Below are 16465 nucleotides of genomic sequence, written 5' to 3' on the forward strand. Positions count from 1 at the left end.
GCAAAGTTCTTGATTATTAAGAATAACCTCATTACGTTGGCCCAGTCAGGAAAGGTGACACCCCAAGGTGACAGCTATGTCTCTCTGGAGAAAGTCACTGCATTAGATTATTGACTGGATGATCAGATCACAGCATTGACCAAAACAGTATCTTAGCTTAAAAAAGCTAATGCACAGACCAACTGGACTGGTTTCTCCTTTTAACAATATGAAATGACCACACATCCTAACAGTTAATTTCCTCTAAATCCCAACTTGTTGACTTCGCAGAAAAGACGGTGATTCATTCACAAAAAGGGAAAGACGGAAATGGATCATTTACATCTCCAGTTAGTTCTGTATTTTGTGCTATAAAGGTTGTCTGACCACTCACAGTAGTACTTACTGTAGTCGACAGCCAGACACAAATCCCCAAAAATCAAGGAAAGATTCTACCAGGCAACATGCAGAACCACCAGAAACTAAGCGGAATTGCAATAATTGGAGTCATTGCAACGTTTATTGTGGCCGGGACAGGTACAGTAAATGAGAATTGCAATGGAATTTTAATTCAACATTATCAGTGCATTTTTCTCCCAAAACTACAGCTTGCCTACTTGACTTTGTTAAATTTTTTGGTTTCACAAACAATCTGTAACAATCTGTTTCAATGACTATGCTGTTTATCTTTATATAACTATATTCAATTGCAGTTTGAATAAGATAACAAACTTGGATATCCATACATCCATGAATGTGCTGACCATTTATATATGTGATATGGTCTATATATGATATGATATGTGACAGTGCATTTCATGGTTTGAGTTTAAGCTGTGATCGAAGCGTGATACTTTCCTTTCAGATTGTTATAGGTAATTTTATGCCACAGCTGTAACACATGAAATGGCTGAGGGGTAAAAACTAATATTTTTTTCACGGAATATACTCTTTGTACCAATGTATACTCTTGATATACAGTAGTCTTATGGATTTCACCCTCTGCAGATGCACAGAAGTTTCAGACCTGCTGCACGGAGGTATCTAGGATGGAGATCAGTGGCTCCATCACTGGCTACAGAATACAGAAATGGGACCCCCCGTGTGTCAGAGCTGTCATGTAAGAACTGTACAATTTCACTTGTCGCTCAGTGGCAGCAGCTGTGGTTTAGCGATTATGAAAGTGGGATTATAACAAATATGTGGGGGGGGGGGCGGGGGGGGCTGGGTTGGGGGCATTAAATCATTAAATTGAGGAAATTCAGGTTCACTATGCAAGGTGCATGGCTACAATTGCTTATGAATCCTGGTGTAGAAACAGAAATTATATGCATGTTCTGCTTTTATTAGATCTTGTACTTTCGTCTCTCTGGACCCTGCTAAGTAAACAGAAAATATAACACATTTTCACAATCAAGGCAAAATTTTCCAACAAATAAAATTCCCTCAAAGTTTTTTTCAAATACATTTTTTTATGCCATATTTAGTTTTATATACAGTGGATACTGTTGCTGAAAATATCAACTTGTAAGTCTTCCCTTTGTATTGACAGCTTTGAAACAGAGAGAGGTGAGGTCTGCATCCATGTGAAACAAGCCTGGGTTCTTCGGAAGATTCGTCAATTTGAGTAAGTCACTGAAACTGTATGAAAACAGCTCCACAGTTTCCAGTGTCACTGGTCTTAGTTGAGTCCAAAAGAAGAATATGTGCAGCCCATCTCCATGTTTAGTTAGGTTGTGCCTTCAAGCTGATGAAAATGATAGTAGACTAACAGAGAACAAGAAAAAATAGGTCAACCTTGGAAACCTGGTGATAGAGCATATTATGCTCACTCACAATTATGATCTCTCTCTCTCTTTCTCTCTCTCTCAGGAGATCCCGCAGAAACCAGATATCCCCAACATCATCTGTTCCACAGTACTCCACAGGAACTACTGTCTCAACCAGAGAGCAAAAAGCACCTAGCAAATCATTCGCTGGCACAATAAATATACTGAAAGGCCAAACTGCTGAAGCAACAAGCCCAACCAATGAATGGACACGCTCCAGCCAAGTTGCTGCAGTAACAAGCCTAACCAATGAACGGACACCCTCCAGCCAAACTGCTGAAGTAACTATCCCAACCAATGAACGGACACATTCCAGCCAAACTGCTGAAGTAACAAGCCCAACCAATGAATGGACACGCTCCAGCCAAGTTGCTGAAGTAACAAGCCCAACCAATGAACGGACACCTTCCAGCCAAACTGCTGAAGTAACAAGCCCAACCAATGAATTCACACGCTCCAGCCAAACAGATGATGTAACAAGCTCAACCAATAAATGGACGCGCTCCAGCCAAACTGCTGAAGTAACAAGCTCAACCAATGAACGGACACCCTCCAGCCAAACTGCTGAAGAACCAAGCCCAACCAATGAACTGACACGCTCTAGCCAAACAGCTGAAGTAACAAGACCAACCAATGAACTCACACGCGCCAGCCACATAATTGACTACTAATAGTTCTATTTAGAAAGCAAACAACAGTAAGGGCTGACCTGAGTTCTATTGAGAATGCTTGGTGTAGAATCCTTATGGACAACTAGATTTTCAAATTTTTTCACTTCATTTAAATTGTTTAGTTATGATACTCAGGGGTACTTATGTTTTAGAATATTTATTGTAGGCTTATTCTATCGATTCTGAAGTGTATTTGTATTTAAAGGTGTCAACTTTATTTAAGACAAGTTTATTTAATTAATTTATTTAAAACGACAATTTGTTAACTGCTGTGTAAAAAACATGTTGTATTCACAGTTCATGCACATTATTAGACATTGCACCCAATTAGCAACCTTCAGAAGAACACATACTCACCCCAACTCTTCAAGTATTGCAGCTTGGCGTCACTATTCGACGCGTTGGATAGACTTAAGTGTCTTCGGTTGACGAGTTTGGTAGCCCATTGACTACTAGGCTACTGAAATAAACTATGTCACCCAGTATGCAGTAGCCTAGGCTCATGTTGATGTTTTAAAAATAATTTTTCGTGTAGCCTATTAAAATAGCATCATTTGTAGTATATTTCGGTATATGATTTCAAGTAATTACATTTGAATAGGTCACAATAGTATTAATTATCTACAAATACGAGCTCTGGATGTGCGCTGAGGTTCAGGCTACTGTCTGTCCATAGCGTGAAAATCCACCTAAGTGGTAATTCGTCCGCTAAAGTGGTGATTCAATTTAATGGACTACCAAACTCATCAAGCGAAGACGCTTAAGTCTAATTCATGCACATTATTAGACATTGCACTAGAGCCCGACCGATATAACGGCCATTATTTGACTTTTTTGACGACATCGGGATCGGCAGTTATGCCGCCGATGTGTCCCGATATTTTAATAAGTATAATAAACAAAAAAACGATGATTTATCTGTACTTGTCTGTTTGAACGTTGTAGTTGCTATTTATTAGAATTATCCAGTAGAGGGAGCTCTGATACAAGTGTGAACTGCAGCAGCTGACGCGCTACTTCTCTAATAAGACGTTTGTCACTCGTGCCTCATCCAATATTCTCCACTGCAAGACTTGTCTGCACAGATTTGATTGCCGCAATAAAGGTATGTATATTTAGTGAACGTTTTTAATTAAATGCGTTTATACGACCACTATGTTTATCAATCCTCATTATCAAGCGAGCGAACTAGCTAACATATTCGGTTCACTTTAGCAAGCTAGCTGGCTAGCAAGCCTTTACGAAGTGGCAGTGAGCACATAAGCAGCGTAGGATCTACATTTACAGAGGACATCGCTGTATTCTCAAATAAATAACCAGGCAAAATAAAATGGTGATTGAATGCATCACACATTTGTTTTTTTTTAAATCTGAGATAATGATGTTAGCTACTATATGATGCTGTGTCAATAGCCAACGCGTTATTGCAAGCGATTGTGTCATCTAGTCACGAGTCATCGTAGCAAGCTAACCAGACAGTAAAAACGCCGATAAAACACTTCTAACGTGGATCATTTTAAACCATGTTATCTAGCTTTGTCCTGATAAAATGAGAGAAGGATTGCTGTTGGAGAAGGCAATCAGCCAACAGTTAGCGCGGGTAACCTGCACGAAAGCGCATTGTAGTTTTTTTTCACGTATTTCATCCAGTCAATTTAATTTCATCTAACGTTACACTTGATTCACTCATTAGCTCCGCTAGATAATGTCTTACTCTTTGAGATCATGTAGTAGAAATAAAATAAGAAAATATAATTAATTTAACTTACTGAGAATATATAATAAAAATATTATGCTTATAAGTTAAATGTTCTTAAATATAGAAACTTTAATACAATATACGTTTTTCAAATTGATTTGAAGATAAAAATATCGGTCAAAACATCGGTAATAGGTGGGCTAGGACTCTCCAAAATCGGGATCGGCATCGGACCCAAAAATCTGGCATTGGTCGGGCTCTACGTTGCACCCAATTAGCAACCTTCAGAAACGAAATAAAAAATGGAATATTAAACATTTTACATGAGCATGCAAGAAAATGTTTAAATATATTTCATTATAATGGAATGATGTGGTCTGTCTTTCATACAGCCATTAACAACTAAATTATTAAACAGCTAATGCGTCCAATTAAGTTTGCTAGTAAACCAGCGTCTTCTGATCTAATGAGTGGAGCAGGGCTGGGTTTGGTTTAGTCCATTTATAAGAACCCTTCTAAAACAGTAGTCTTCAACAGATGGTTTGATCAAGCACCTAGCAACATTACAGAAGCCTGTACATACATATGCATCAGGTACAAAACTGAAAGCAAGTGTTGGAACTCTGTCACCTCACACAGCACAAGCTATTTGTTTAGTTTTATCCATGCTCCATCTGCACTCCAGATTAGTAGAGTAAACATATATGCCACTTTATAAAGACACATAGATAATTTTGTAACATTACATTCTGTGTGATACGGCATTAGGCCTGAAATAGTTCATGTCGTTATCACTCACAGCAGGCCTTACTTGTGTTTCAAAAATAATGGCAAAGTAAAGTTTGTGTTATCACATGAGGTTAGATGTATCGACTGCTTGGTTTTGGTGAGGACTAGATGAGGGTTAATTATGTTCAAATATGTAAGCCATAGAATTGAGAGGGATTACTGTTTTTATCACATCACTGTATGGTGTAGGCTCAAAAATTAGAAAAAGTTATTATTTCAGACTATTTATGCTGTTATTATTTAAATTATTTTTATGTTATTATTCAGACAGTTGCTCTGAAAAAATATTTCGCTAGATCTTTTTTATTACAAACTTTCAGTATCTCATTTTAGAATTTTTTAGAATTGTAATATATTCTTTTCCATGTTTGAAGCACAAAATGGCATCAATTCGCAAATTCACATGACCTGAAAAAAAGTTGTCAACTGTTGTCATTTAATATACGTGAGATCCCAGATGTTATCTCAGCAAAATCTAATGCTGAGGACAAGTAGTAGGCCTAGATGTTATTTCACTGGAAGAGGCACCCTTTGTTCGCAGTGGATCAATGCCACGGCACTGAATGATTTATCTTTGAACCAAGTCATCTGTTTTCAGGGCACCAGTCAACTCAGTGCAAGAGCTGCATTTCAAGGTTCACACATCTGAAACAAGAAAAAGATACAGAAACTGTCTGCTGTGGTGAAGAGGAAGGTGTGGGGTTTGTCTAGTGATTTTCAGCCACCCATGCTCAAAGCAGCATGATATTATTTATGAAGATGTGACACATTTGCATATTTTATTGGCTTTTGTTTTTACATCAGAATTAACATTTAAGTGCGGCAAGGGGGTTATTTTTTACAATGAATAGTACTTCTTTCTATAAAGAACAGAGAAGGCGGACAGGACATACTAATAAAAAAATAATGTAAAATAATTCTTCTGACCGCCGTGTGTTGGTAAAGGAAATGAGAGCCAGTCTCTGTGGTGAAAAGCTGTTCAGGCTTCTCTCAGCATGGAACAGGATGCTAAATGTAGACCAGCAACAGTGTCAGTGTCTTATCTCAGGTGTCTTGCAGATTGTGTCCAGTATGTAACAGTACAAACTGTTGACCATTTTGAACAGCAAGAATTCAACAAAGTACCCATCTCCATAGCAGCCTGCCCAATTAAAAAAGACTCAATGTGCCACACATAACACCACTATTGCATGTAAGATGCATGTCAGTATGTGCAAGGATTTACACCCCTGAGCTAGACCACGATGCGCGTACGTGTGTGCGCGTGCACGTGTGTGTATGAGTGGCGGTAGTAAACTGAAACCTACATAAGGCCATTGTGGAAGTATAATGCTTCTCCATCATCCTTTTAATGTTTTTAAATTTCTTCTTATTAAAGACTGTACTGATCAAGAATATATTTAAATGTATGTGATGTGATCAATGAAGAACAGCAGGTATTCTGTGTTATGTCTAAGAATTTGTAACTAAGGAAAGACAGTGGCCTCTTTGTACACTAATGCATACTGACTAGAGAATCTTTGAACCCCAGTTGCAGCAGGAAAAATAATGAACATTTACTTAGTGGAATTTTGTAACTTCTGTTGGGAAACAGTCTTGTGCAGAAGACCTTTGAGTTGCAAGAGAAGAGAAAGGATACTGACCTAGAAAGAACTGATTTGCTATATCTAGTAATTGTATAGATTATATTCTATTAAAATAAATTAATGCAAATCAAAGTAATAACAGCAACGGTAATGATATAAACAAAGTTTGTTAGAACAAGGTGGTGTGTATATGAGTAAATATTTCATTTGGATTACAGCATGTATTGAATGCATTTAAAGTGCATGTACTTTGGAACTGGAATATTAAACAATTGTTAATTATGAGAACAAATACTTGTTATTCAAATCATGCATATACATTCCTCTGTAAGTGTGTGTAGTGAAATATCTGTCATTGATTAAAATTGAAGATTATATAATAGTTATTGTTAAACTAACTGGTGAAAGATAAGTTAGACCTAAGCTGGGATTGGTTATTTTAAAGGGAAGATACATCATAGTAGGAGGAGATCTGGCTGTATAAAAAGGATGTAAAACATAATTCGAAGAAGCTCTCTGTGTGTCTTTATGGTACTGGAGACCTCCCGTAGGCCTACGTACATGAAAAGGATTATTGATTAAAAGAGAATAAAAAGATTATTAGAAGAAATCATAATTTCTAGTCTTTATTCTTACATCGCCGACTCACCCACAGAACCTAAGAAGAGGTTCTCCTCCACACCATCCATTTGACTTAAAAACCTATGCAATTAATGGAAAAAAATGCTTTTTTGTGCAACCGATACTGCGGTCATCGATGTGCGATGCCTTATCACAGGCACATCAGAGGCAACTATATTTATCCATTGTAGGTTTTAGATGAATATGGGTGGAGGTGTTGGGGGGGCTGGGGCCAAAGGGAGGAGGCGTTATACGCAGTGTCATGGCACGGTGGGTGACGCATTTCCACCCTGATCATAAGCTCTTGGCAATTGAATGAGCGCATACGTATAGGCCTATATAAATCATCATAAACATTTGATCAAGAGCAACTCACTTTGTCTGCTCTTCCTGCCAGCTGAGATCAAAGAAAAAATGTCTGACTCCCGCAAGCTTGCCGTTTTGGCTGCCCTCTTCGTCATCTTTGGATGCGTGGCCTCAGACGACTGTGAGTATTCATATTTATTTCAATTGATTGAAGTACCACTCCTTCTATCACCTGAATCAAACATGCAGTTAAGTTTCAAATAATTTATTTAAATGCATTTAAAATGCATCATTCGTACAAGAATATATTTGATTTAGAGACATAAAACATCGATATATCATTCTGTGCATATACAGAATATTATTCGTGATTTTTATTGTACTCGTTACGGGAGTGCTTTTATATCTAACTGTAAGGGCGATGGACCTGTAAATGCAAGACATGCTTTCTGTAGTCAGCCTGGAAGAGTGCGTCTTCCATATGTCCATTCAGTTCATACCTTGTTCAGCTTTACAGTACACAGACAAAGTGTTCAATTTAATTTCCCAAGCATCTTTCCGCGCATGCCGATCGTGGCTGTCGTGACGATCACCAGCTGGCTGACGTGTCATCTCATTCAACTCTTCTTTTAGAACAGAAATCCTACCGGGTTTTGGAAAGCCTTTCCTGCAATGGAGGGAATTAATATTGATACTGAATTCACAGCACAAAGTGGGGGTCATATACAAGTCCCTCTCAAGTGTTTCATTTGACTTTTCAGTTGTTTCATTTTCACACATGTGGAGAGGCAGGCCAACACTGTTGACTCACTGAAAAAGATTTAACAGGGTTCAGAGGGTATAAAATCCCACTGCACAATCAGTGCAGGTTCTTGTACCAAAGAACAGTTGTAGATAATGAGAGCCAGAACAAGCTTACATTATTAAGCCAAAATAACTAAGAAATACTTTTTTCCATGGATATTCATTCATGCTTTATATTAAATTGGCTATTAGGATTATATATATTACATATAATTATTACATAGGTTTTCATTAACTATGCACACTCACACCTAATGCTGGCTTCACTAAATAGTCAAGTTTTTTCTTCCTATCAGTGTGGGCATGTTTTGCCCTTGCCCTGTGGTTTTATGGCAATATGGGTAGTGTGATGGGAGATGGGTGAGTGCCTATTGCCACTTTTGTACTGATAAGGGAAATGTGTTCAGCTCAAAACATCTTTTGCCTATATGTTCATCCATCCTTCCAGTACCTTTTAAACAGGAAGGGCTTTTGGGGATTTGCAATAAGGCTTATTCCACTTGTGTGTGGCATTGCTGCATAGCTGACCAACTGTAAGTATCATGCCTAGCAATCATGTACAGCAGGACTATAAATAGTAAAACACAGGATTCCTTTTTAAAACAGATATTCTGCTTCTTATATCCTGGACAGTTTGAATGTGTTTGTGGAAATATGTGAGGGTACGGTGTGTGTGTGTGTACATGTGGAGGAGTGGCCTTTTAATCTGACATATTCAGGCAATACAATGTGCATCTTACTACACTGTTAAAATATCAAACCACAGACTGTAATGTTTAAACTCTTTAATCGGTTTCAGCCGCCCCATGGTTCTGTGTTGTTCAGATGGTTTTCAGATAAGATAGTTTCTGGTACTGTATATAAAACAGAATCAGGGGACTGGCTTTCTGGACCCCTTGCTGGAATTTAAAAACTTTTCAATTCAAAGCCACTGATATTGACTCTCTGATGTGTTTTCAGATCGTCGTCCGACTAAGGTCATCATCTGCTGCGAGTCACTGAGTTCCATGATTCCGAAAAAAATCCGCGATGAGATTATCAGCTACACACACCAGAACGCCTTGGGTCCTTGTTTGCATGCCATCGTGTAAGCTCTTATTATTTATTTGCTTCTTAATTGTCCTTATCCACAGTTATATTTTATATTTCATGCACCTCAAAAATGGCACACCCACGATCATGCTAAAAATGGATGACTGGGCCGGGTCTTGAGTGAGGCAGCAGTGTGATACACTGCCTGGCCAAAAAAAAGTCGCCATTTGGATTTTTTTGGACAGTGCCCACTGTACAAGCCTCTGGAGGCAGTGTTATGATCTGGGCCCAGGAGTTCAAAACTTTTTATCTCAATCAGATCCGATCATATTTTGAAATCCCATATTTTGTGATCCAGGTTCAGACAACTCAGCCACATTTTGTCCTGGTATTTCAAAGCAATTCAGGATAGGATCACCCTGATCCAGATTCAGACTTTTCAAGATTACCAGATCCTGATTATCAGGATCATTAATGTAGTATACAATTCATTTCAAAATACATTTCAATATAAAAAAGATGGTAGAGTTTGGGATTCAGTTATCCCATCAATGGATTTTTTCTTCCCTGACGGCACGGGCATATTCCAGGACAACAATGCTAAGATTCATTGGGCTCAAATTGTGAAAGAGTGGTTCTGGGAGCATGAGGAATCATTTTCACATGAATTGGCCAGCACAGAGTCCTGACTTTAACCCCATTGAAAGTCTTTGGGATGTGACTTTACGGAGTGGTTTGACTGTCCCGTCGTCAATACAAGATCTCGGCCAAAAATTTATGCAATTCTGGATGGAAATAAATGTTGTGACGTTGCATAAGGTTGTCGAAACAATGCCACAACGAATGTGTGGTGTAATCAAAGCTAAAGGCGGTCCAACAAAATATTAGTGTGCAACTTTTTTTTTTGGCCAGGCAGTGTATAATGGGTAAGGAGTTGGTTTTGTAACCTGTCACAGGTCAGATTCCCCGGTCAGTCACTGCCGTTGTACTCTTGAGCAAGGTACTTAACCTGCATTGCTTCAGCATATATTCTGCTGGATAAGAGTGTCTGCGAAATCCCTCTAATGTAATGTAATGTTTTCTTAAATCTATTTCATTGAAAGCAGGAATGGTAGTTGTGAATAAAAAAAAGTATAACACATTTTTTACATATTTATGCATTACATATTCACTGCTTATTCTTGCAAATTACTGAATTTCACCTTGTTTCTCATTAATTTGTTACTGGCTGCCCTGTACCGATTCACACATATAGTTCATTGTTAGTTATTGTACTGTGATGCATGTACAATTAATATACCATGATATTGTAAGTCCTTTTGACTAAGTGTGCCTGGTAATGTAAATGTCATATTTAAATAATCATATATTTTAATATTATAAGCTCCCAAACTTTGAGTTTGCCATTGCCAACCAATCCAATCCCTAACGTTTTTACCCTTTAGTCCTTGGGGAATATTTAGGAATATAAAGTCATGTCAATTAATAACTTTAATAATAATAATTTTTATAAAAACCATGCCATAAAAACAGTGTCCTAAAATATTTGTGCCCCATGCTGGAAAAATGTGCAAACAATGACTTACTAAACATGCATAAATATTTAGAATTACTGTTGAATTTAGTTGTCTGACATCTGCTTTCACCTCTCCAGATTTCGGACAAAGAACAATGGCAAAGTTTGCACTGACCCCAACGCACGCTGGGTACCAAAGAAACTAAAAGGTACAATAATAATGCAGTAAATTTTATAGACACCATTTAGCAAAATTGGAAGTTTGTGTTGGTTTGTATTTAATTATTTATTATAACCTTTCATACTTTAAAATGTATATTCTGTTTCATCATTTGAAGATTCCTTGTTGTGACTGAGTAATTGATGCAGGAACAGTGAGAGAATTTTAGTGGACCTGGGAGATTGGGTGATGTGCCCTGTCAGCACGATGGGAATTATATGGTGATTTTGGTTCCTTTTTTTTCAGAATTGCAGAAATAATCGTGAGGACAATGTGGAAATGGGCTTTGGAATGGATTCAAGGTTTTCTTCCAGGCAATTTCTTTTCCCTGATTATTACTGTATCTTACTTTAGCCCTGACTATTAGCCTAGTTAAGTTTAAGAAAAAACTAAATTCTATATTTGTTTTTCTTAGATTTTTCTGATTATGCTGTATGTCAGTATGTGCTTATACAGTACACTATACTGTATTTGCTTACTGTATTTCTTTACTAGCATCTGTGAAGCAAAACCCAAGTTTTTTAGTTTTTCAATCAACAAAATGTGCCTGTTGATTCCATTTTGATCCTAAGTACTTTCTTGTTCACATCCTTGGAACTAGCTTTATGTTGGGACTTTGCAAACATAACATTTAACCGGAGCAAGCTAAAGACTTAATGACAGCCCAACTGAAATCCTGTGCAGGCTTTGTGTGATTAACAGGCTTGCCAGGTTTTGTAAGCATCACCTCACTGAAGCTGATTTCTTTTTGCATATTTAAGCATCTTCCATGTGTGCGTTCAGCTGCATGTTCTTCACAAGTCATTTTTATTTACTCGTCAACATTTTTATCCTGAACATAGATAAATATAATTTCTCAATGCGCTGTTTGATCTGTTAGTATATCACTTTTGGTTTCAGCAACTGAAGCACTTTGTCTAGATCTTAAACTCCCAATATAAAGTTTCTTGTGGTACTTTAGGTCAGTAGTTCTGAACCTCAGTCCAGGGGTCCCCCTGTGTATGCTGGTTTTTGTTCTGACCATAGTTGCAATCCTAGAATTTTAACAAGCAGTTTATTTTTCTTAATTAGATGCTTTTCATTTTTGCAGGAATTGTGTATCCTCGAGCCACATTATGTCATAAATAGCTGTGTATGCCATGTTGAATAAACCTCTCATGTTCAAATTGTGCTTGTTGTGTTATATTGCAAACAATTTGATAAAAAGGATAACAAAAAGGTAACAAAATTAGGTTGTTTAACACGTGTTTAAGTTCTTTCATAATTTATTTAATACATTTTACCTTAAACTTTTTAGCACAAAGCATTGTTAACATTGATCATTTGAATTCATTATCTACCAAATGGTTTTGTTTTGTGGCCCTGGGTCCACACTTTGACTTATTATACCCTTCACAGCATACAAGCTACAGACATAAACCACATATTTGATCTATGCACGTTTTTTTGAATACTTAGCATAGTGGGAAGCGTGCTGTGGGTGTCATATTTGGCTCACTGGTGATTCACTAATTATTAATAATTATCTTCCACTAGAAGTGATCTTTCATTTTCCTGTTGTCATTATCCATGTGGTTGCATTAACCCATAGATCTATAATGTCCCCTCTTTTTCCGAGCCACACAAGTGCCACTTAATGATGTTGATCGTGGTCAATGACACCGCCTCGGTGGTCAGGTCTTCAGCTGCAGGGGAATTCACAGAAGCACTTGTTGAGTGTGAGATACCTAGAAAACCATGATTTCCTGTCTTTGCAGCAAGATCAGAGCTGTCAAAATCCAACTACCCCCCACCCTTTGTGGGCACACACAAACACATAGCCTACATGCACATACAAACCAGCACATTCATGAATATACCACTGCCTCTCTGCAGAAGCACATGTTTTCTTTTGTTTACTGGTTTGTTTCATCATCAAACTTCTCTGCTTTCCTTTACTTATAAATGTTAAATTTGGGCTGCCAGGAGACTAGTAGCCTAATCCTTAAAACACTTATTCCTAGCTCCACTTGACACGATTGTCCTATAGGCCCCCGGAAAACCCATTTTATTTTTGCTTTATTTTTAAAAATATTTTCCTAAAATAGGAAATGCATAGACTGAATTTCATTACACTAAAATTTGGTTTTCACTTTATTCATTGTAGTTAAATATTCATGTCTTAAATAACCCCCCCCCCCTTATGAATGCATCGTTGCACCCTGTAGTTCAAGCATGGTAGAGTGAGCGCCACACAATATTCTAGAACATTCTGTAATTCAAGGAATGATAGCTGAAAAACAGTAAAAATGAGTTGGCTTGGCGTTGTCTCGTACTGTGGGAAGCTTTGAGGGCTTTGCAGCGATCACAGCAGGCAGCCATTTCAGCATGTTGCTACAGCCTAACTCACCCAGGAGGCAGAGGTTACAATTCTCTCCGGTTTATGGTGCTTAGCGCTACACTTTGTCGTTTGGAAACATTGTAATTTGCAGTCTGATGTAGTGTGTCCCTTCAAATCAAACTGACACTCCTATGCTCCAGATTGGATTTCATATCAATTATGGAATCCCATGATATTCATGATATTGCTGAAACTATAGGGCCCTACTCTTCCCATCTCAACAGGCTAGAACAGTGACCAGTTCTTGTCACATACTTCTGAAAATGTGAGGACAGTGCAGCACATTGGTGAGTAAAAATAAGGGGCTAGCAGCACGCCCTCTAGAGGGGAACATGAGTTGCATCTGCTCTCAATGATGGAGGACGCTGCAGTGATAGCGTGATCCTCCTGTTAAAACATAACTGGGAATTCAAAATCAAGATGAAATAAAAATGGGGGTAATTCATAGTTATTAATGATTTTTATTATTTTTTTTATTTAAAGTAATAATCAATTTAATTTTCATTAAAATAAATGTCTGTTAAGTCACTATCGCAGAATTAGGTAACACAATGGTGATTGAGCCTATTATTATATTAATTTATATTATTATTATAATAATAATTTATGATTAAAGAACTGGGTGTCTGTGACGACATTCCCGGGAAAAAATCACAAGCGGCGCATAGTTAGTGACGCGTTTTCCATCACCCATCAGTGGTTGGTCCGCCAGAGAGGGTAGGCGGAGCTAACGCAACAGGCTCGCTCCTGAACTCACTTGTGTGTGAGCGGTGTACTGTTTTTCCCAGTGTCTGCTATCGTTACAATAACAGCGAAACCTCTTATGTGTAACATAAGAGGTCATTATTTGTTTATGTAGATTTCATATTACATTTGATAACATTTTAACGTTACTAAATTACATAGCTATTTGCACAGCAGCTAACGCTAGCTACCGGACCATGTCCTGAGTAAATCTAAGCAATATGAGTCCTGAGTAAATCAAGCAATATCGAGAAAATCCTGAAATTTCTTCTTACAGTGAAGAGTGCCATGACCCTCAACCGCAGTGTTTTTTCCCCAAAGGTATTTCTAGATATAGCCTAATTTTGCCGCTGTGTTAACACATTTGTACGGTTGCCGGTCAGGCACTCTTCACCTTAAGAAGATTTTTTAGGATTTTTCCGATATTGCTTGTGTCTAAAGTGCTGCGAGGGAAACAATGATGGATTTACTCTGTAGCCACATCTGTCCAAAATGTAAACAAGTCAGGCAGTTTTCACGGTCGGGAATTTTATGACAACGTTGCAATGTAGCTAACTAAAGGCCAGTTCAGATCAATGATTCGCAACGAGACTGAATGCAACTTGCAAAATTCCAAGACGTCTGATTGTAAACGTTCTAAAACTACACTTGGCGATTTGAAGTGGGTCTTTTGAGACCCTAGGCAACGGCTTCAGACGCTCTGCAACTAACCAGTTCACACCGCTGCAATTTTCTCGGCAACATTCTAAAACCGTTTCGTCTCGTTGGGAATCATTGATCTGAACTGGCCTTAACGTTACCGTCATTTACATTGCCATCAAGTTCATCAATATATTATAATGATCGGAATAAAGCCAGGGTATAGGTGGAGCAGAGCCAGGTCTGATTTCTGTGTAAAGATGTCTAAATAAAACTAAATAAAATAATACGTCAGTATGGATTAGCGTTGTTATTATTTTATTACGCTTCCTCATATGTTCCTTCAGCCTTGATGCCCTTTTTGATGAAATCTCCTTTGTTTTTGTTTTATTTTTCTTGTTCTGATTGCTAATTTAACACCCAGTTCAGCTTTATTGTCGAACAGTTTAGCCAGCAAAACCAGAAAGACCAGGAGTAACATTTTGCAAGGCAGTTGTTTCAAAAATATCACACAACAATCATTCATGAAAATACTGTTTATTGTGCACGAGACACATAATTGCACGAGCCACAGCGAATCCTTCTCTGCACTGTAAAGATGTTCATACCGGGTAAAAGGTGGATAAAGAACGTTTATGGAAATTGATCATCACTAATTCTACCCCAGGTCTGCTACAGCATTTTAACCCGGGTCAGCAGTGTAAAGATAGCTTAAGTTAGCCTATAGACAATGAATGAGTATGTAGGCTACATAACGTTACTTTTATAACAACCGTTTTTTATTGAGTAGATAGTAAGTGTTATAGTTGGCGTGGCCCAGGTGCCAACTGACTGATGTCACACAGGCGACACTGGTTGGATCCGGTTGGATCTATGGGAAGTGAGGTCCAAAAACACACCTGCAATTGCCGCTTCTCGCCATTGGTACCGCCAAAGAGAACGAAACTGAAATCTTCGAGATTGTAACTTTAACCTTTATTTAACCAGGTTAGTCTCATTGAGATTAGAAATCTCTTTTTCAAGAGAGACCTGGCCAAGAAAGCAGCAGTCCATACAATAATCACCGCAACCCAAGATGGCCGCAGAGTGAGTGAGCTGACTTGAGCTAAAGTCACATCTAACAATCTTGTGGCTCTAAATTACTTAAAAGCTGTTTAACTTTGTTTGGCAAAAGGACAGATTATTTCTACTTTTACCAACTTCCAAGCCAAGTCGCCAAACAATGGATCAAGACCAGATGAAACCCCTATCTGATGCCATCCAACAGATTAAAACGGATATGATGACTTACTAAAGTGGATCCCATTCTTTGCACTTTAAATGGTATTGAGGGCTCCTTATCTACACTGGGAGAACATGTTTCACAACTGGAACAGCGTGTATAGGAGCAAATGAGGACAACATGGGTCCACTCCACTCGGGTCAAACAACTTGAAAAAGATAACTCTTACCTAATGGATAAAGTTGAGGACCTAAAGAACCGGACTAGGTCTGCAAATCTCCGTTTTGTCAGAGCACCCGAATCCGCAGAAGGGCCCGGGCATGGGTTAGATTTATGGCCCGTTTGATTCCCCAGTTCTTGGGCAAGACAATTCCACTCCCCGGATATCGAGAGGGTCACACTCCTGTTGTCCGACGGAGAAGATCCAG

At 38.2% G+C, this 16465-nt stretch overlaps 2 protein-coding genes and 2 long non-coding RNA genes across 4 annotated transcripts in view; 2 read left to right on the plus strand and 2 right to left on the minus strand.

Moving 5' to 3' along the window:
• The first annotated feature begins 388 nt into the window (after positions 1–388).
• LOC135253320 (mucin-2-like) lies at positions 389–3402 on the plus strand. Its single transcript, XM_064332447.1, has 4 exons — positions 389–516; positions 988–1099; positions 1532–1606; positions 1852–3402. Exons 1-4 carry the CDS (start codon positions 444–446, stop codon positions 2477–2479), a joined length of 888 nt encoding a protein of 295 aa, XP_064188517.1. The 5' UTR covers positions 389–443; the 3' UTR covers positions 2480–3402.
• A 3947-nt stretch (positions 3403–7349) lies between these two features.
• Positions 7350–12218, plus strand: LOC135253323 (C-C motif chemokine 8-like). Its single transcript, XM_064332453.1, has 5 exons — positions 7350–7444; positions 7572–7661; positions 9245–9371; positions 10971–11041; positions 11299–12218. Exons 2-5 carry the CDS (start codon positions 7589–7591, stop codon positions 11310–11312), a joined length of 285 nt encoding a protein of 94 aa, XP_064188523.1. The 5' UTR covers positions 7350–7444; positions 7572–7588; the 3' UTR covers positions 11313–12218.
• Positions 7730–16465, minus strand: part of LOC135253326 (uncharacterized) — a 29088-nt gene continuing 20352 nt past the window's right edge. Inside the window, exon 2 of the long non-coding RNA XR_010329585.1 lies at positions 7730–11128. This is a non-coding gene — a long non-coding RNA (uncharacterized LOC135253326). The remainder of the gene's footprint in view (positions 11129–16465) is intronic.
• Positions 12300–16391, minus strand: LOC135253325 (uncharacterized). The gene is made up of 2 exons (XR_010329584.1): positions 16267–16391; positions 12300–12737 (listed from the first exon to the last, which is right to left on the minus strand). It is a non-coding gene; the product is annotated as an uncharacterized LOC135253325 (long non-coding RNA).

This window comes from Anguilla rostrata, chromosome 4 (genome assembly GCF_018555375.3).
Source record: "Anguilla rostrata isolate EN2019 chromosome 4, ASM1855537v3, whole genome shotgun sequence".
Taxonomy (NCBI): Eukaryota; Metazoa; Chordata; class Actinopteri; order Anguilliformes; family Anguillidae; genus Anguilla; species Anguilla rostrata.